Source organism: Oncorhynchus masou, chromosome 23, assembly GCF_036934945.1.
Source record: "Oncorhynchus masou masou isolate Uvic2021 chromosome 23, UVic_Omas_1.1, whole genome shotgun sequence".
In the NCBI taxonomy this organism is placed as follows: domain Eukaryota; kingdom Metazoa; phylum Chordata; class Actinopteri; order Salmoniformes; family Salmonidae; genus Oncorhynchus; species Oncorhynchus masou.
In genome coordinates this window covers 11,464,206-11,485,098 of record NC_088234.1, presented here as the reverse complement: position 1 = coordinate 11,485,098, position 20,893 = coordinate 11,464,206, and the positions used below count along the sequence as shown (strand labels likewise).

The following is a 20,893-nucleotide window of genomic DNA, read 5'->3' as shown; positions in this document are numbered from 1 at the left end:
AGAACCAGCCTTGTCCAACTAGGCTACGACCCCTCCGGGTGTTTGTGTATATTTTGGCACGAACCAGACAGGACAAAATGTGCATGTTTCCCAACCACCTCCACTCATCCCCTCCTTTCCCTCCTGTTCTGTTTCCTCCCTCTCTTCCACTCTGTTCAGATGTTGATCTGTTTTCCTGGAACCTGTTGTTGTTAACCTACTTTATACAGAGTGCATGTAGCTGTGGGTGTTGTCCCCAGTAGCACCCTACTCCCTATAGAGTACACTGCTTTTGAGCCCTGTGCACTATGAATGGGGAGCTATTGGGGACAAAGCCTTGGTTCTATTCTGAGAGGGATTTTCTGGGACTGAATGAGCGACAGCGGGTCCAGTGAGAATGAGTTTTATTTTGGCAAGTCTCATCCCCCTTTCCCTGTCTCCTCGTCCCCCTCGTCCCCCCTCGTCCTCCCCCTCGTTCCCCCCTCGTCCTCCCCCTCGTCCTCCCTCTCCCTCCCCCCGTCCTCCCTCCCCTCGTCCCCCCCCCTCGTCCCCCCCCTCGTCCCCCCCCTCGTCCTCCCCCCTTGTCCTCCCCCTCGTTCCCCCCCTCGTCCTCCCCCCTCGTCCTCCCTCTCCCCCCCTCGTCCTCCCTCCCCTCGTCCCCCCCCCCTCGTCCCCCCCCCCTCGTCCTCCCCCCTCGTCCCCCCCCCTCGTCCTCCCCCCTCGTCCTCCCCCCTCGTCCTCCCCCCTCGTCCTCCCCCTCGTCCTCCCCCCCCCCCCGTCCCCTCCCTCCCCTCGTCCTCCCTCTCCCCCCCCTCGTCCTCCCACTCCCCCTCCCTCTCCCCCCTCGTCCTCCCACTCCCCCTCCCCTCCCCCCTCGTCCTCCCACTCCCCCTCCCTCTCCCCCTCCCCTCGTCCTCCCTCTCCCCCCTCGTCCTCCCACTCCCCCTCCCTCTCCCCCTCCCCTCGTCCTCCCTCTCCCCCCCCCTCGTCCCTCCCTCTCCCCCCCTCGTCCTCCCTCTCCCCCCCCCGTCCTCCCTCTCCCCCCCTCGTCCTCCCTCTCCCCCCTCTCGTCCTCCCTCTCCCCCTTGTCCCCCCCAGGCCCCCAGTAGTCTCCTGGAGGCTCTGGAGCAGCACCTAGCCTCTCTGGAGGGGAAGAAGACCAAGGAGCTCAGTGCTGACACCAGGTACTGTACGACTGGACTGGCGTTGAACCACCGCATTATGTCTACCGTAAAACCTGTGGAAGAAGCACATGAAAATGTCTACTTTACCATAAAACCTGTATAAGAAGAGCATAGCTATACTTTACCATAACACCTGTATAAGAAGAGCATAGCTATACTTTACCATAAAACCTGTATAAGAAGAGCATAGCTATACTTTACCATAAAACCTGTATAAGAAGAGCATAGCTATACTTTACCATAAAACCCTTAAGACGTTCCTCCTAGTGGAGACAAGAGTTGAATTTCAAACAATTTTTGTCAGCATTTACATGAAGGGAAATGGGGATACCAAGTCAGTTGTCCATCTGAATGCATTCAACTGAAATGTGTCTTTCGCATTTAAACCCAACCCCTCTGAATCAGAAACTATCGCTGCTACCAGTGGTGTATATACACCATCTAAACCTCTGGTTTGTTCTCTTCATGTTTATACTGTATCGAAAACCTGTCCTCTCTCTCCGTTCTCCCACTATAGAGCGTCCACTCTGTCCAGTGCGGTGACGTCTCTGTCCAGTACAGGCATGTCCTTCAGCCGCATGGACGAGAAGGAGAGACTGCAGGCCTTGGAAGAGGAGCAGGCCAGACTGCAGGCCTTGGAAGAGGAGCAGGCCAGACTGCAGGCCCTCAAGGTACAGGTACATCATTACACTGATTCACTTGGACACAGCTGTGTGTTTGGGAAATTTACTTTTTGGAGTGTCATTTTTTTTTTTTCACCATTAAAAAAAACCTAACTCTAACCTAACTCTAACCTAACTCTAACCTAACTCTAACCTAACTCTAACCTAACTCTAACCTAACTCTAACCCTTACCCCAAAACCCTAAACCTAATTCTTAAGCTTAAAATAGTATTCAAACAAATTCAAGTCCTGCCTTTTCAAAAAAAGTTAATGTTCTGATAAGGTAGGAAAAACACACACACACACACACACACACACACACACACACACACACACACGAAGAAGGGGTTATAAGGAGAGACTGCAGGCCTTAGAAGGGGAGCGCTGATACACTAAACAACAGTACACAAGTTTACAACTATATCGCTGCACTAAACACCATTTCACTTGGGTGATAATAAATACCATAACAACGAAACTACAGAAAAACACTAATCAGATTCAGATGGAACTGCCTGAAAGCATCGCTGGCTGTTTCACACACTCCACCTGTTATGAGGCTGCGGGGGAAAGGTCAAACAGCTTGCTGGGCACAACCCGTTGTGACTTCTGGCTTATTTTGTGCTTCACTGATATAACTTGCTGTGTTTGAATGTTTTAGATGAGCTCTGTGGGTGGTGGCAGGGACAATGCAACAGAGTTCTAGTCGAGCTAGTAAATAGTCCTTGCAGAAAACAACATGTTGACCGTTCACATTTTCCAGGTGAAGATGTTTTGAGTTGTCCTTGGAACACGTTGACACTGGTCCGTCATACTGCTCTCTATAGACGCTGAGAAAATCTACATATAAATAATCATTTATCAGCTCAAGGCTAAAACATGTTAGTGAAGTCAGGTGTGTTGGCCAACTCGTACTCCGTGTTTGACCGTGTGTTTCTCTGCTCCTCCAGGACCAGCGTCTGAAGGAGGTCGGTGTGTCCCTGCCTCCCTCTGCCTCCCCCAGTACACAGTCTATGGGCAGTGTCAACCACAACACCAACCAGGCCATGGAGCTATTCAACACACCATCCACCAATAGGTAGGTTATAACATGCTAATGCCAGGTGGATATAACAGTTATAACATGCTAATGCCAGGTGGTTATAACATGCTAATGCCAGGTGGTTATAACATGCTAATGCCAGGTGGATATAACAGTTATAACATGCTAATGCCAGGTGGTTATAACATGCTAATGCCAGGTGGTTATAACATGCTAATGCCAGGTGGTTATAACATGCTAATGCCAGGTGGTTATAACATGCTAATGCCAGGTGGTTATAACATGCTAATGCCAGGTGGTTATAACATGCTAATGCCAGGTGGTTATAACATGCTAATGCCAGGTGGTTATAACATGCTAATGCCAGGTGGTTATAACAGTTACTATAGATAATAAGTCTATGGGCCGTCTCAACAACAACCACCGTAGTCCAAGGTGCCCTGATCAAATCAAAAAGACATAATGAATTGAATCAACGTTATTGATTTATTTATTATTATTATTTTTTTTTAACCTGCTGTCGTTCACATGATCAGTTATTGCTCTGCGTATGTCAAAGCTGATATTTACGCAAATGAAAGATCTATGATTTGATTACTTGTTGGGGTTTGTTGTCTTGGCTTAATCATTGCCAGCAGTCCTCTTTTATTTTTTTAGATACGTTGATAGAGTAGAAGGGCAATTTGAATCCCATTTACTCACGGGTTGATTTTCTTTCTCTCGCTACCCTCCAGCATGCCCAACCTCAGTAGTGATCTGTTTGACCTACAGCCAGCCTTCATCCCTGTTGTCCAGAGCACTCCTTCCATCTCTACAGCCGCCAGTGCCTGGGGAGGTAGGACATAGACATGCATGCACGCTACTAATCAACACAGGAAAACACACACACACACACTTTTGGTAGTTTGTTTTTCTCACTTAACCTCCTGAACTTCTGGTTCAGAAGGGGGGCGGGGGAGGTACAGAGTGTTGATCAGCTGTGTATAGTCACACAACACACATGTAAAAGCCTTTGTCCTGACAAGCCTCTATGTTTAGACTTCAGGGGTTTTATTTTGGTCTCTGAATAACGGGTCTCTTTTTAGTTGTAAAAAATAAACATGTGTTTCCTGTGTCATGTAATTCAGTCATTCATGCGTTTATCCATTCATCATCCGTTCATTCGTCGAGCCACCATTTTTATTTTCTATTAGAAACATTCAAGTGCGTCCTATGTAGCGGTTAACGACCGTGTTAAAACCTTTTACTTCAGCGTTATGACGCTCTTCTGATGGTCCCGTGCTCCCTAGCAACAGAGATTAATTAATATGATTTACTGAGAGCCAGCCAGTGCTTCCTCTGTGTTCACAATGTCTTCCGCCTGAAGCCAGTTGTATGTAGCCCTGACGGCAGGCTCATGACCTCTGACCTCTGTCTCCTAGGTGCTGCTGTGCAAGCGGAGTCCTCCATAAGTGTAGATTTTGATGCTGTTTTTGGGGGCGGGGCTAGAGAAATAGCCAATAACGGCGTGCAGCCAGCCGCTGATGGTAAAGAGAACCACACACTAAATGAATAACTCTATCTTGGTTTAGCTTACTACCTACGATTACAACTAGCTGTTAGACTAATCAACCTCTTACTTCCTGTTTTGGTTCAGTTTTCTGGCTTGGTTTGTGTTGCCACAAAATCATTCAGCTTTAGGTTGGGTGTTCCTACTACCCCTGTTTCATCTTGCATCGCTGTGTGTGTTCTGGTCATCTCATTCCATTCCTATTCGTCTGTCACCCATCCATTTGTTGTCGTTCACCCCGTCCCAGCCCTCAGCCCTCACCCCGTCCCAGCCCTCAGCCCTCACCCCGTCCCAGCCCTCACCCCGTCCCAGCCCTCACCCCGTCCCAGCCCTCACCCCGTCCCAGCCCTCACCCCGTCCCAGCCCTCACCCCGTCCCAGCCCTCACCCCGTCCCAGCCCTCACCCCGTCCCAGCCCTCACCCCGTCCCAGCCCTCACCCCCGTCCCAGCCCTCAGCCCGTCCCAGCCCTCACCCCGTCCCAGCCCTCACCCCGTCCCAGCCCTCACCCCGCCCCAGCCCTCACCCCGTCCCAGCCCTCACCCCGTCCCAGCCCTCACCCCGTCCCAGCCCTCACCCCGTCCCAGCCCTCACCCCGTCCCAGCCCTCACCCCGTCCCAGCCCTCAGCCCGTCCCAGCCCTCACCCCGTCCCAGCCCTCAGCCCGTCCCAGCCCTCACCCCGCCACAGCCCTCACCCCGCCCCAGCCCGTCACCCCGTCCCAGCCCTCAGCCCGTCCCAGCCCTCAGCCCGTCCCAGCCCTCAGCCCGTCCCAGCCCTCACCCCGTCCCAGCCCTCACCCCGTCCCAGCCCAACCCGTCACCCGGTCCACCTCTTCCCTCTACTGCCTCTATTCTCTCAATCTGAGCCCCTCCAAACACAAGCGGTTAACTCTTCTTTCTTGTTGTTTTGCGTGTTCGAGGCTCTTCTCTCTCTCGCTCTCTCTCTCTCTGCTGAGTGTGCTGGTTTTCTCTGATCCTTCCCCTCTGTTTCCTGCTGAACCAAGCAGGAAGTTCCTACTTCGTCAACGTGGAGTCCTAGATGGCACCCTATTCCCTACATACTACACAACACCCCATAGGGCTCAGGTTAAAAGTAGTGTAGTATGTAGGGAACAGGTTGCCATCTGGGATGCATTGCTGTGTCAACACACTCCTGAAGCGAGGCACAGATTCCTCAACAAATGTTATTCCTCCTCCTTTTCTCCACTCCTTCGCTTCATTTTCTCTTAGTCGAGAGGTGGGAGGGAGATGAGGGGTGGGAGGGAGGAGATGAGATGAGATGGGAGGGAGGAGATGAGATGGGAGGGAGGAGATGAGATGGGAGGGAGGGGAGGAGATGAGGGAGAGGCGTCTTCCGTCTGTCGTCCTCCTCCTCCTTCCGTCCCCCTCTGTCCTCCTCCTCCTTCCGTCCCCCTCTGTCCTCCTCCTCCTTCCGTCCCCCTCTGTCCTCCTCCTCCTTCCGTCCCCCTCTGTCCTCCTCCCTCTTCCGTCCCCCTCTGTCCTCCTCCCCCTTCCGTCCCTCTCTGTCGTCCCTTCCGTCTGTCGTCCCCCTCCTTCCATCCGTCCCCGTCTGTCGTCCCCACCTTCCGTCCGTCCCCCTCTGTCATTCTCCTCCTGTCAGCCAGGCTAGGCTTGTCTCTTTGCTCCTTTCTCCATTACTCTCTCTCTGTCTGTCTCTTTCCTCTGTCTCTTTCCTCTGTCTCTTTCCTCTGTCTCTTTCCTCTGTCTCTTTCCTCTGTCTCTTTCCTCTGTCTCTTTCCTCTGTCTCTTGTCTCTGTCGTCTCTGTCGTCTCTGTCTCTGTGTGTGGTATTGTGTCCCCATTAGCAGAATGAGGACCAGATTAGACCATGGTTATAGTAATATAATTTAACGTTTACACCGTGAATTACTTGATTTCTCATTGACTCTCACTGCTGTATAACTAATCAACCCTGTATACATTACTACAGTACAGGTGTGTGTTGCGGGCGTCGCTCGCCTTCCCTCTTGGCTGCTAGAATACACAGCCTCAATCAGCGTAATGACTTCACAACATACCACAAGAACATAAATCCATCATAACACAGCTGCTGGGCCTAGAAATAGGATGCATAGAAAGGATAAGAGTTTATAGAATCCATCTGGGTAATGACTCCACAACAACGAGCACATTAAAATTCATCAGCACACAATAATAGCTAGCCTACTCAGGCTAGAAAAAAGGTTTGACTGACTAGAAACGGTAGAACTAAATGGTTTACACTTCTACTGTTTTAGTCTAGAAATGTCATGAATAGAATCGATCAGCCTAATGACTCAATAACAGAAATCCATCATCACTCAAATACAGCTGCCGCCCCATGAGGCTGAATCCTAGAAATACAATGAATAGAATCGATCAGCCTAATGACTCAATAACAGAAATCCATCATCACTCAAATACAGCTGCCGCCTCATGAGGCTGAATCCTAGAAATACAATGAATAGAATCGATCAGCCTAATGACTCAATAACAGAAATCCATCATCACTCAAATACAGCTGCCGCCCCATGAGGCTGAATCCTAGAAATACAATGAATAGACACAGCGACTGAAGCCCCAAGCATAGAAATAAAGGAAAGGAACACAGCCTTTTGACTTCATGACTCTCATGATATCCCACAACCTGATCTCTGCCCCCCCCCGAGGTCATTTCTCTCTCAAACTTGAGTCAAATCTGTCCTGCATGCTTTGTTTTTCTTTTACCCTCATAACCCATGTGTGTGTGTGTGAGTTCGTAGCCTACGCTTTGTGTAATGCTGATATCCGTGTGTATGTATCATGTACCTGCTTGGCTTTGTGTGTGTGTGTGTGTGTGTGTGTGTGTGTGTGTGTGTGTGTGTGTGTGTGTGTGTTGTATTAACCAATGTCTCTGTGTTCTCCAGGGTTTGATGCTCTTGGGGACCTGCTGAAGCCCACAGTGCCGAACCATAACCAGGCTCCCCCCATGGCCCTCCACCACCCCCACCCAAGTCACCCCCATCCAGGGTACCACCCAGGGGGCAAGCTGCTGGCCAACGACCTGGACTCCTCCCTCGCCAACCTCGTTGGCAGTGAGTACTATACAGAGACACACACTTATTTTGTGTCCTCATCTGTCTCCTTGTGTCTTTCTCTTCGTGCTGACTCTCCATGTCTCTCCTCTCCCCCTCTGTCCTCTCCCCCTCTGTCCACTCCCCCTCTGTCCTCTCCACTCCCCCCTGTCCTCTCCACTCCCCCTGTCCTCTCCACTCCCCCTGTCCTCTCCACTCCCCCTCTCCTCTCCACTCCCCCCTCTCCTCTCCACTCCCCCCCTCTCCTCTCCACTCCCCCTCTCTCCACTCCCCCTCGGTCCATTGGATTCCCTAATGGTAGGGATTGGCCCTAGTAGCTATCAGAAGTTTGGGCAGACCGAGAGAGGACAGGCAGTGAGAGGGAACCCAGTAGGGAGCCACTGATCACAAGCCGCTATTGTTACTGTAAACAGTATTTAGGAGCCTTCACTACTCCCCAGGGCTGGCTGGCTTTCTGTCTGTCTGGCTTAGATTCTCTCTCTCTCTGGAGATTTCAATACACCTCACCCATCTCTCTCTCTCTCTCTCTCCTCTCAGATCTGCAGTTCGGAGGAGCCCCAGCCAAGAAGTAAGTGTGTGTGGACTACTGCAGCATTTTCCCTAGACAATAGAGGGCTATGGCGGTCTGCCATCCTACTGTACTCCAGTCCCAGGCAGGCAGTGCTGATAACACACAGTAGACTGCTTCTCGACATAAAACACACTACTAAAATAAGTGATAGTCTTGGCCTCCTGAGTCATTGAGCCTTCACTACAGCCCCGGGTTCGATCCCAGGCTGTGTCACAGCCGGCTGTGACCGGGAGACCCATGAGGCGGCGGACAATTGGCCCAGCGTCGTCCGGGTTAGGGGAGGGTTTGGCCCAGCGTCGTCCGGGTTAGGGGAGGGTTTGGCCCAGCGTCGTCCGGGTTAGGGGAGGGTTTGGCCCAGCTTCGTCCGGGTTAGGGGAGGGTTTGGCCCAGCGTCGTCCGGGTTAGGGGAGGGTTTGGCCCAGCGTCGTCCGGGTTAGGGGAGGGTTTGGCCCAGCGTCGTCCGGGTTAGGGGAGGGTTTGGCCCAGCGTCGTCCGGGTTAGGGGAGGGTTTGGCCCAGCGTTGTCCGGGTTAGGGGAGGGTTTGGCCCAGCGTTGTCCGGGTTAGGGGAGGGTTTGACCGGCCAGGATGTCCTTGTCCCATCACACAATAGCGACTCCTTGTGGCGGGCCGGTCGCCTGCAAGCTGATTTCGGTCGCCAGATGTACGGTGTTTCCACCGACACATTGGTTGTGACTGGGCTTCCAGGTCAAGCGAGCAGTGCTGCTTGGCAGGGTCGTGTTTAGGAGGACGCATGGCTCTCGACCTTCACCTCTCCCGAGTCCGTAAGGGACAAGACTGTAAACTAAGACTCCTGGTCACAAGACAATTTCACGAAGTTGGGGAGAAAAAGGGATAGAAGGTACACCAAGAAAAGTCACTAAAATAGTCTGACATCTGAGTGTTTTTATTTACAAAACAATCATGTGGTAGAAACATAGCGTTAATCAACATTCTGGATAGTTTGCTACGTAGCATGTGATTGTAGTTTTGGGACAGACCACTGCAGTGTTTTCCCTAGACGGACTGCCATCCCACTGACCTGTGTTCGCGCCCACCCATCTCCAGAGCTTCTGTGCTTCTCAAATACGTTGGAAACGAAACAGAAACTAAAGCAGCTTGCCCGTCTGCGACAACACATTGAGACACATTGAAGAACTTTAGCTGCAATATATTAACAACGTTATAGACAGTGCCTTTATATCTGTGTATAACCGTTGGCGTCGGATTGTCACAAATATTATATATTCACAGTTGATTAACGAGTGTGGTGTTTTTGCACGGTGTATTTTGTCTCTGTGTGCTCCGGTATTCAGGCCAGACATGCAGTGGAGCCAGTCTGGGGAGAAGAGACTAACTGGGGGACACAACTGGCAGAGTAAGACCATGACCAGCACCACGGCCTGGAACCCTGTTCCCATGGCCCCCGCACCCATGCCTGTACAACACCTGGTGAGTGGTTGTGTCTCTCTCTCACCGGAGAAGCAGGTGATGTTATTTTTGTCGATAACAGCCCGTCCAGCTGCGGTAGATGGACTCTTGCCAAGACTGTGATTGCTGTGCTTTGAGCCTGTGTGCTAGGATTTCCGTTAGCCAGTAATAGCCTGCTTTTGCCCCCCCCCCTCCCCGCACACCAAAACAAATGTGTTAACTGCCACTACCCAATTGTCCAATAAAAATAAAATGATCTCATTGTAAAATAATGTTTTTTTTGTTTGTTTTTTTGCCTTTTCATAGATGAAGATACCAGTCGATGTATATTAATTTGACCGGTTATGCTATAGGGCCATTTGCATACATTTTGTGGAATTAAATTGCCTTCTGGGTATTTTCGTGAGTCGTTATGTTCATCACACACACTCAGCGTACAGACAGCGGGACAGCTCCTGGCTGCTACAGCTCCTCAAACACCTCATTCATTACTGCTGGACTGAAACATGCTTTCATTTCAACAATAAATGCAATCGTGTGTTTAAAAACAGTTTTCATGGCCACGGTTTTTAAAACAGCTTCTTTTTTTTAATAATATATTTTTTGGACTGATAATTGAAGTGTGTTTCCAAGACAACGGTAGGCAGGCTTCAGCGCATCGTACACACACCACGTTGCAATGGGCTGGAGGCACGATGCAAAAACAAAACAACAACTTAATTGTTGGAATCCAAACATTTTACTTCATGTTAATGAGGCATGTCTTACCTTACTTCAAAGTCAAATCTAACCTGTAGAAAGTGGAGAGCCAATTATTTTATGAAGACGACTGGTTTCAAAGGCATATGGAAGTCTATTTATAGTCTATTATTTAGCAACCCATGCTAGTTGTTAGCAACCCATGCTAGTTGTTAGCAACCCATGCTAGTTGTTAGCAACCCATGCTAGTTGTTAGCAACCCATGCTAGTTGTTAGCAACCCATGCTAGTTGTTAGCAACCCATGCTAGTTGTTAGCAACCCATGCTTGTTGTTAGCAACCCATGCTTGTTGTTACGTCTTTAGATCTCTGGTCTTTCAAATTTGTAATTAATATTTTCATCTCTTGTCACGTGAAAATGCATGTGCGCTTTTGACAATTTGTGTTTTCCCGCTAATTGCTTTGTGAAATGAATTCTGGCACATAGCCTACTGCCTTGTGCACGTTGCTGGGCTTATAACAGAGAACGAGCAATGAGCCAGATATATTTCACCGACCGGGTGTAGAAGTGTGAAGCATCTGGTTGGAGTTTCCACTCACTACCGAATATGGTAATGAGAGGAAGCTCACTGAGCAGTGGGAGTGGCCGGCAGTGGGAGAAGATGTAGCGAGGTGGATTTTGGCCGACATTCTGATCATTTTCGCCTCAATAAAACCTTTGATCTCAATACAGTTCTGTTTCCTAAACGAGACTCTGTAAGAAACAGAGTGGGCTATGTTTTCTTGTAGACTTAAACGTTTCTATTACGTGACATATTGGATTGACATAGGCTGGTGATTTTGCTGTTCCTTACTGCATTTTCCTAACGGAAACCCTAGTGCTTGCCAAGACTGAGTGCTGAGCTTGTCAATGGAAATCTGTCACTAACCCCTTGCTTCCTTTCTTCCTCTCTCCCTGTCTCTCTCTCTCCCTGTCTCTCTCTCTCCCTGTCTCTCTCTCTCCCTGTCTCTCTCTCTCCCTGTCTCTCTCTCTCCCTGTCTCTCTCTCTCCCTGTCTCTCTCTCTCCCTGTCTCTCTCTCTCCCTGTCTCTCTCTCTCTCTCTCTCTCTCTCTCTCTCTCCCTGTCTCTCTCTCTCTCTCCCTGTCTCTCTCTCTCTCCCTGTCTCTCTCTCTCTCTCTCTCTCCCTGTCTCTCTCTCTCTCTCTCCCTGTCTCTCTCTCTCTCTCTCTCCCTGTCTCTCTCTCTCTCTCTCTCTCCCTGTCTCTCTCTCTCTCTCTCTCTCCCTGTCTCTCTCTCTCTCTCTCTCTCTCCCTGTCTCTCTCTCTCTCTCTCTCTCCCTGTCTCTCTCTCTCTCTCATTCTCCCTGTCTCTCTCTCCGTCTCTCTCTCTCTCTCATTCTCCCTGTCTCTCTCTCCGTCTCTCTCTCTCTCTCATTCTCCCTGTCTCTCTCTCCCTGTCTCTCTCTCTCTCTCTCCCTGTCTCTCTCTCTCTCTCTCTCCCTGTCTCTCTCTCTCTCTCTCCCTGTCTCCCTGTCTCTCTCTCTCATTCTCCCTGTCTCTCTCTCTCTCTCATTCTCCCTGTCTCTCTCTCTCTCTCATTCTCCCTGTCTCTCTCTCTCTCTGTCTCTCTCTGTCTGTCTGTGTGTCTCTGTCTCAATTTTTTCCATGTTGTCCTGTTTTTGCTGTCTTGACTTCTTCACCTCATCCATCTTCTCTCTCTCCATTCCTCTGTTTTCCCTTCCCCATCTCTTTCTCTCTCTCTCTTTCTCTCTTTCTCTCCATTCCTCTGTTTTCCCTTCCCCATCTCTCTTTCTCTCTCTCTCCATTCCTCTGTTTTCCCTTCTCTCTCTCTCTCTCTCTATCTCTCTCTCTCTCTCTCTGTTTGTCTTTGCCATGCAGAATGGGATGTTCTATGCTGGTTATGTAAGTAGTAGGTTGGGACCCAACTGGTGCATCACTTTTCACCAGGGGCTTATCAGAGAGAATTCTGGTCTTTGTAGTGGTGCATCACTTCTCACCAGGGGCCGATCAGAGAGAATTCTGGTCTTTGTAGTGGTGCATCACTTCTCACCAGGGGCCGATCAGAGAGAATTCTGGTCTTTGTAGTGGTGCATCACTGCTCACCAGGGGCCGATCAGAGAGAATTCTGGTCTTTGTAGTGGTGCATCACTTCTCACCAGGGGCCGATCAGAGAGAATTCTGGTCTTTGTAGTGGTGCATCACTGCTCACCAGGGGCCGATCAGAGAGAATTCTGGTCTTTGTAGTGGTGCATCACTTCTCACCAGGGGCCGATCAGAGAGAATTCTGGTCTTTGTAGTGGTGCATCACTTCTCACCAGGGGCCTATCAGAGAGAATTCTGGTCTTTGTTCCCATTCTCTACCCTTCACCCAGAAGTGTACACTCCCTCCTCATGAATTTAAAAGCATTAGATTGGAGGAAGTTTCCACCCTATTTCTTGTTTTAAATCCTCGAGTGTACACTTCGGATCAGTATCAGCTCAGTGTGATCTCTCTCTCATTCCTCCCCTACTTGTTTGTTTTTCAAGATACACTATACTGTCTGATAGATAGATACCCGGACTATTTGCATTGTGAGCCCCCCACCCCACCCCACCCACCCAACACTCTTTTTACGCTGCTGTTACTCTCTGTTTATAATATATGCATAGTCACTTTAACTATACATTCATGTACATACTACATCAATCAGCCCGACTAACCAGTGTCTGTATGTAGCCTCGCTACTTTTATAGTCCCGTTACTGTTATAGCCTCGCTACTGTATACAGCCTCACTACTGTATAAAGCCTGTCTCTTTGCTGTCGTTTTGGCTTTACCTACCTATTGTTCACCTAATACATTTTTTGCACTATTGGTTGGAGCCTGTAAGTCAGCATTTCGCTGTAGTTGTAGTCGGCGCACGTGACAAACGTTGATTTCTATATACAAAAGTATGTGGACACCCCTTCAAATTAGTGGATTTGGTTATTTCAGCCACACCCGTTGCTGACAGGTGTAAAATAATTGAGCACACGGCCATGCAATCTCCATAGACAAACATCGGCAGTAGACTAAGACTGAAGAGCTCATTGACTTTCAACATGGCATCGTCATAGGATGCCACCTTTTCCAACGAGTCAGTTTGTCAGATTTCTGCCCTGCTCGAGCTGCCACGGTCAACTGTAAGTGCTGTTATTGTGAAGTGGAAACGTCGAAGGAGCAACAACGGCTCAGCCACGACGTGGTAGGCCACACAAGCTCACAGAACAGGACCACTGAGTGCTGAAGCACACAGCGCAAATAAATTGTCTGTCCTCGGTTGCAACACTCACTATTGAGTTCCAAACTGCCTCTGGAAGCAACGTCAGCACATTAACTGTTTGTCGAGGAGGGGTTTCCGTGGCCGAGGAGCCGCACACAAGTCGGGCTGTTTTTCATGGTTCGGGCCCCTTAGTTCCAGTGAAGAGAGATCTTAATGCTATGGCATACAATGACATTTTAGACAATTCTGTGCTTCCAACTTTGTGGCAACAGTTTTGGGAAAGGCCCTTTCCTGTTTCAGCATGACAACGCCCCTGTGCATCAAGAGTGGTCCATACAGAAATGGTTTGTCGATTGGTGTGGAAGAACTTGACTGGCCGACACAGAGTCCTGACCTCTACCCTATTGAACACCTTTGTGATGAATTGGAATGCTGACTGCGAGCCAGGACTAATCGCCCAACATCAGTGCCCAACTTCACTAATGCCCTTATGGCTGAATGGAAGCAAGTCCCCGCAGCAATGTTCCAACATCTAGGTGAAGGCCTTCCCAGAAGAGTGGAGGCTGTTATAGCAGCAATGTTCCAACATCTTGTAGAAAGCCTTCCCAGAAGAGTGGAGGCTGTTATAGCAGCAATGTTCCAACATCTAGTAGAAAGCCTTCCCAGAAGAGTGGAGGCTGTTATAGCAGCAATGTTCCAACATCTTGTAGAAAGCCTTCCCAGAAGAGTGGAGGCTGTTATAGCAGCAATGTTCCAACATCTTGTAGAAAGCCTTCCCAGAAGAGTGGAGGCTGTTATAGCAGCAATGTTCCAACATCTTGTAGAAAGCCTTCCCAGAAGAGTGGAGGCTGTTATAGCAGCAATGTTCCAACATCTAGTAGAAAGCCTTCCCAGAAGAGTGGAGGCTGTTATAGCAGCAATGTTCCAACATCTAGTAGAAAGCCTTCCCAGAAGGGAAGCAGCAAAGGGGCACATCCATTTTTACCTGTATGTACCTGTGATTGGGGGGGTTTAACCTGCGGTTGGGGGGGGTTACCTGTGTTAATTTGACCTCTTTACCTGTAGTTTATATGACCTCTCTACCTGTAGTTTGTTGTACCTAATATTTATTTATAGTTTACCTGTAGTTATTTATTTTACCTATAGTTTATCTGTAAATCATTATACCTGTAGTTTGTTTACCTGTGTTTGTTTTATTTTACCTGCATCTATTTATAGTTTATTTGACCTGTATTTACATGTAGTTGTTTCCTGTAGTTTAGTTTACCTGTAGTTATTTATTTTAGGTTATTTTGCCTTTTTATTAGCAATTTATTTGACCTATATTTACATGTAGCTTATTTGACCTATATTTACATGTAGTTTATTTGAAATGCTTATCTGTAAATTATTTGAAGTGTATTTATATGTAGTTTACCTGTGTTGATGAATGTGGTGTCCATGGAGGTCATCCCATCAGTTCTACCTTTACCTGTTTAGACCGGTCTTTAATTGTCCCTCAGCTCTGTTAACCAGGTCTGTCTCTCCTCTCATACAGGCTCCAGCTCCTATGCCTTTCCCCATGACCACACCGCAAGTGTCTATGTATGGAATGGTGAGTGCTGCCGTATTAATACCTGGTATGCATTTTATTAGAAGAATGGCCGTGGCCTAGCAAGGCCCACATCCTTCTGATGCTAAACATGTCCCCCAACTTTCCTGTCTCTCACTGTCTTGACCCATTTAAAACAAAAAGAAAAGCTTGATATGTATTTTTTCTTCCCTAGGTCCCTCAGATGGGTCAGATGGGGGGTGTACAGGTGATGGCCCCACAGCCCATGATGTACAACCAGCCTGTACTCAGACCCACAAACCCCTTCTCCCCCATGCCTGGAGCCCAGGTGACCCCCCCAGACCCTACAACACTGTTATGCACTATCCCCTGAACTCAAGTTACCCTACCTGACCGACACCCTTAGTCCAAAGTCCTTTATGGCCCTGCAACTGTATATCCCAACTCACAAACCCATTTCCTCTGCAGTTTAGTGTCTTTTTCTGCCACTGACAGTCTTTCCTTCCTCTTTCTCTCTTCTTTCTCTCCGCCTCAGATGCAGTTCATGTAATTTCATCTGGGGGAGCAGAGCGCCCAAAACATGCTGGCATAAAACACACAAACGAAGAATAGGGAAACGAATGACTGAGAGGCAGACAGAAGAAAAAGCAACCGACACCAAATACAAGAGGAGAGGAAGAGGGAAGAAAAAGAAGGGGCTGATGAACCCGGGAGATGGGGGGGTAGATCAAGGAAGAGTGTATGATATCATAAAGGCTTACCTCTCTGTCTGAAACAGCCCCCCCCAATAAATAAATAATAATAATATGGAACCCCTATAAATGGATAGGTCACTTGGAGTAGACGGGGTGAAAGGTCATAGGTTCATTACACTTAGGACCCGTGTGTGTACATTGACTTTTCTGTGTTGGTTTAGTTTGTCTTCTGTTACCTTTGGTGTAGATGGATGGATTACACCCTGTTAAAATGACTGATATTGAGCACTTTGGCACACACACGTAAACGGACAGAGGTGTGAATCTCGCCATGGGCAGAATGGACTGATTTGTCTACAAATAGATCGGTAGGTTACAGTTGGAGCCATCCTCTCTGGTTGGTGAGATGGTTAGAAACCGGTAGGAACTTGTGTTCTGGTTTTCTATCTCTGTGTGTGTGCACACTGTTTATAAAGCATTACTTAGTGAGGTGGTCTCTACCTGGTTTCTTACACGAAAAGGTCACCAAATTAAAGATTTTTTTTGTTTTCAGACTTTCTCACCGTTTCTCATCCACAGGGTGGAAATGTTTGTCCCTGCTCGCTTGCCGTCCTTGACTGTTTGCTCGTTCAGAGAAAGCACTTCTGTATGTTACCTAGGGGAGGTGTTTCAGACATGGAGAAGCCATCACCAGGTGTAATCAGACTGGATAGAAAACATTAAGGACACCCCTCTCCCTTTCACCATCATCCTACCATCAATCAGACTGGATAGAAAACATTAAGGACCCCCTCTCCCCTCACCATCATCCTACCATCAATCAGACTGGATAGAAAACATTAAGGACACCCCTCTCCCTTTCACCATCATCCTACCATCAATCAGACTGGATAGAAAACATTAAGGACGCCCCTCTACCCTCACCATCATCCTACCATCAATCAGACTGGATAGAAAACATTAAGGACCCCCTCTCCCCTCACCATCATCCTACCATCAGACTGGATAGAAAACATTAAGGACGCCCCTCTACCCTCACCATCATCCTACCATCAGACTGGATAGAAAACATTAAGGACACCCCTCTCCCCTCACCATCATCCTACCATCAGACTGGATAGAAAACATTAAGGACACCCCTCTCCCCTCACCATCATCCTACCATCAATCAGACTGGATAGAAAACATTAAGGACACCCCTCTCCCCTCACCATCATCCTACCATCAATCAGACTGGATAGAAAACATTAAGGACCCCCTCTCCCCTCACCATCATCCTACCATCAGACTGGATAGAAAACATTAAGGACCCCCCTCTACCCTCACCATCATCCTACCATCAATCAGACTGGATAGAAAACATTAGACGCCCCTCTACCCTCACCATCCTCCCAACTCTCGGCTGCTTCTCATGTATTTCTGTCTGTCCATGGAGAGAGCTAGAGAACTGTTGAGCGCATCTGAAATGGCACCCTGTTCCCTATCAAGTGCACTACTGCCCAAAGGGCCCTGGTTAAAGGTAGTGGCCTATAGTATTTAGAGAATAGGTTGCCATTTGGGAACATTCCTGATGTAAAATGTTTCTATCCCCTCCTCTCTACTGTGTCTGTATCTTGTAAAAACAGTTTCCTCATCCTGCTGTGCCCTCGAATTTTGATGGATTCATGCTTACACACACACACACACACACACACACACACACACACACACAGGCATGCAATAATGTGTACGTACAGATGTACACAGATGCATGTAGCACGTTACACACACACACATAAACATAAACACACAACGAACAATGTTAGATTTTTCTGGGATAATTCTGGTGGTAATAATGTCAATTTGTATGTTTATATATAATATTTTTAATCATAATGTCATTACTCATTATGTATTGTTTTAAAGCTCTGTCAATTTTCCTCCCAAATTTCACGATGTCATATGAGAGGATGCCCATGTAACTTCTGGTGTCGAGGGATGACCTGTTGTTGTTGAGTCTAAGACAACTCCCATAGCGGGTGTTTCACCATGTTCTGAACAGTCTGTGTGTCGAGGGATGCTCTGTTGTTGTTGAGTCGAAGACAACTCCCATAGCGGGTGTCTCACCATGTTCTGAACAGTCTGTGTGTCAAGGGATGCTCTGTTGTTGTTGAGTCGAAGACAACTCCCATAGCGGGTGTTTCACCATGTTCTGAACAGTCTGTGTGTCGAGGTTGTTACTGGTTCACATTCTGAACCTTATTGCCAAGGGTGACTTTATTGTTAAATACTTTTTGGGACACATGGAGTGTGAAATGGACAAGCCCACTCCTGGTTTGCTAACACTCTGGTTCCCAGATTGCTTTAATGAAAGGATGTCAATGTAACTATTGGGGCTCAGGTGAAACAGGTGTGGGGTTAACATGTTTTGGACAAATGGCCACAATTTCCACCGTCGTCATTTCCCTGTATAAAATGCATTGGTGTGTTTTCCTGCTCATGCCATGTGTTGCTAGCCCAGGGCTTTTTTCTGTCTGTTTCCTGGATCTTGGTAGCAGGTCTGTTTCCTGGATCTTGGTAGCAGGTCTGTTTCCTGGATCTTGGTTGCAGGTCTGTTTCCTGGATCTTGGTAGCAGGTCTGTTTCCTGGATCTTGGTTGCAGGTCTGTTTCCTGGATCTTGGTAGCAGGTCTGTTTCCTGGATCTTGGTTGCAGGTCTGTTTCCTGGATCTTGGTTGCAGGTCTGTTTCCTGGATCTTGGTTGCAGGTCTGTTTCCTGGATCTTGGTTGCAGGTCTGTTTCCTGGATCTTGGTTGCAGGTCTGTTTCCTGGATCTTGGTTGCAGGTCTGTTTCCTGGATCTTGGTAGCAGGTCTGTTTCCTGGATCTTGGTTGCAGGTCTGTTTCCTGGATCTTGGGTGCAGGTCTCCAATGCCTGTCTAGTATGTACTGCTTTCTCAGCTTTGCTCGCAAGTCCAACCTCTCCAAACACCTGCTTAGACGTCATAAACCTAAATGATAATGATGTATATTAACATAACACCTTTTTATGAAACTCTGTTACTCTCTTCCTCTGGTCTCTCCAATGCCTGTCTAGTATGTACAGCTCTAGATTCTTCCTCTGGTCTCTCCAATGCCTGTCTAGTACGTACAGCTCCAGATTCTTCCTCTGGTCTCATCCAGTGCCGGGTAGATTATAGTTATAAAATATCCACCTCCTTGTATACTGTCAGGTAGACCCAGCTCTAGAATTACCCCCATCGTGCTGTCTCTTCTTCGTTGTCCTTCAGATACGGCTTTAGAATCCCTGTCTAACTTCCTGTTTCTCTGGGCTCTGTCATTGGCCTTCACTGCATGTCGCCACTCCACAATGTCCATCAATCCTGGAAACTTTAAAACTGTCTTGGATTGGAACATATATGCATCGATAGCCAATCGGCTGGCTGAGGGTGATATATCATACATATGAAAGATGAGGCCTGTAGTCTTTCTGACATGTCTCTTTGTCTAAAGGATAGCCTCGCTATAGTAGCACCTATGTAAGGGGGGGTTGAGTGGTGGTTTGGAAGTTAAGGGCTCCCCTCAATCTTTGTGGCCCAAAACAGATGCCCTTCTCTGGTCTCCCCGGATTCATACAGTTGCTGAATCTGGTGGGCATGGAGCTCTGGGTAGCAGTTCTAGGATCTTGAATAAACCCTAAGCCATAGGGCTCTGGTCTAAAGTAGTGCACTATATAGGGAACAGGGCTCTGGTCAAAAGTAGTGCACTATATAGGGAAACTGGTGCCATTTGGAATACAACTTTTTGTTTGCCATTTAAAAAAAAAAAAGAAAAAGTGAAATCTCCCAAAACATTTTTTCTCTCCTTTCTCCTGAATTTATCACGTCTTGTGTTCTCCAGTTTGTCTTTACTTATTATTTTTGGGATTCCATGCAGAAAAACAATGTATAAAACAAGTCCTGCCTGTAAATGGATGTGTTTTGTGTTAATTTGAGCTGGTTTCAAAGTGGTGGAAGGGCAGAGAGAGTGACAGCGTGGAGAGTCTTCTCTCAATGAATACATGGTCGTCTTGTTTTCCTCGCTACACCTTTAAAAGCTAGCCTGGTGAAACCAGACTGAAACGTAAGCATATCAGCTTGGATTCCAGGCTAGTTAAAAGCATGATCTGATCTACTCTGTCAAGTCGTTCAAGTGTCCGTGTTGTCATGAAAAGGCACTCTTAACCTAACCTGCTACAAGAACCGGTACCCCTAACCTAAACAGACCTATCCAATCTCAATTGTCTTTCCTTGATTCCTGTCTTCTCAAAATGCATTGGTCTGAAGGGTGTAGCCCGATCCACTTTTCCAAAGATGCCATGTTACTTTGACTCCTATTGAAATGGGTCTTTTTGATACTATCTGTAAGTGAAGCAGCCTCTGTGTGTGATCCTTTCCATACGAGACCGATACGTGTCAGTGAATCTGAAACGCACAAAGGAATGGGGAGGATTTTGGGGTCATGATTGGATACATTTGGATGAATCCCTGAAATGTATTTGTTTTATTTGTTAAAAAAACAACAAAACAAACAACTTCCCTCATTTTCAGTCGGTGTGTTTGCTCAAACATTTTCCTGTGCACATTATTTTTTTCCTAAATGTTTTATTTTGATAACTACTCTTCTGACTGCTGCCTGATGATTTACTATGTACATACAAACACACACAATATGCATCCTAAATGACAGCCTGTCCCCTATGGAGTGCATTACTTAGTGAACTACGTACAATAGGGAAGAGCTTGCCATTTGGGATGCATCCACACACACACACACACTATAATGTTTGTTTTCTTTTGTTACATTTTTCTGAACCTGAGCTATATATATATATATAATACCCAATGGGGGATTTCATGTATGGAGAAGGAAGGAAGACGATTGGCTGCATGTCTACAGGCCATCAACGAATTGTCCATTTGATCAGTTGTTGATCGATTGATTGGTCGTCAATGATTCAGAGAATGACACCTTCGTCTCTGATTCTTCTCGTTCTTCCCCCTCTTTGTAAATGTTTATTTATTTATGCGGAAATATATGATTTTATTAAGCATGGAAATACAAAACAAATGTTTCAGAATATAATTCAATTATGGGCTTTTATTTTACTTTTTTATTTTACTTTTTTTTTAATAAGAAGAAATAAAGTCATTTTCCATTCCTTTTAGTGTTTTGTGATTTT

General features: G+C 47.5%; 1 protein-coding gene across 11 annotated transcripts in view; it reads left to right on the top strand.

Moving 5' to 3' along the window:
• The window catches only part of LOC135510303 (phosphatidylinositol-binding clathrin assembly protein-like), a 79,998-nt gene extending 59,126 nt beyond the window's left edge, over positions 1-20,872 (top strand). For 2 of the 11 annotated variants that reach the window (XM_064931129.1, XM_064931126.1), the window contains 12 exons: positions 1,078-1,163; positions 1,681-1,834; positions 2,777-2,904; positions 3,603-3,703; positions 4,290-4,394; positions 7,322-7,489; positions 8,027-8,057; positions 9,375-9,510; positions 12,086-12,109; positions 14,986-15,042; positions 15,215-15,328; positions 15,536-20,872. In XM_064931129.1, coding sequence (XP_064787201.1) covers positions 1,078-1,163; positions 1,681-1,834; positions 2,777-2,904; positions 3,603-3,703; positions 4,290-4,394; positions 7,322-7,489; positions 8,027-8,057; positions 9,375-9,510; positions 12,086-12,109; positions 14,986-15,042; positions 15,215-15,328; positions 15,536-15,550 — 1,119 coding nt within the window. In that variant the 3' untranslated portion in view covers positions 15,551-20,872. Of the gene's footprint in view, positions 1-1,077; positions 1,164-1,680; positions 1,841-2,776; positions 2,905-3,602; positions 3,704-4,289; positions 4,395-7,321; positions 7,490-8,026; positions 8,058-9,347; positions 9,511-12,085; positions 12,110-14,985; positions 15,043-15,214; positions 15,329-15,535 lie in introns of all 11 variants that reach the window. The other 9 variants (XM_064931124.1, XM_064931121.1, XM_064931122.1 and 6 more) reach the window with 7 other exon arrangements.
• Positions 20,873-20,893: the final 21 nt, after the last annotated feature.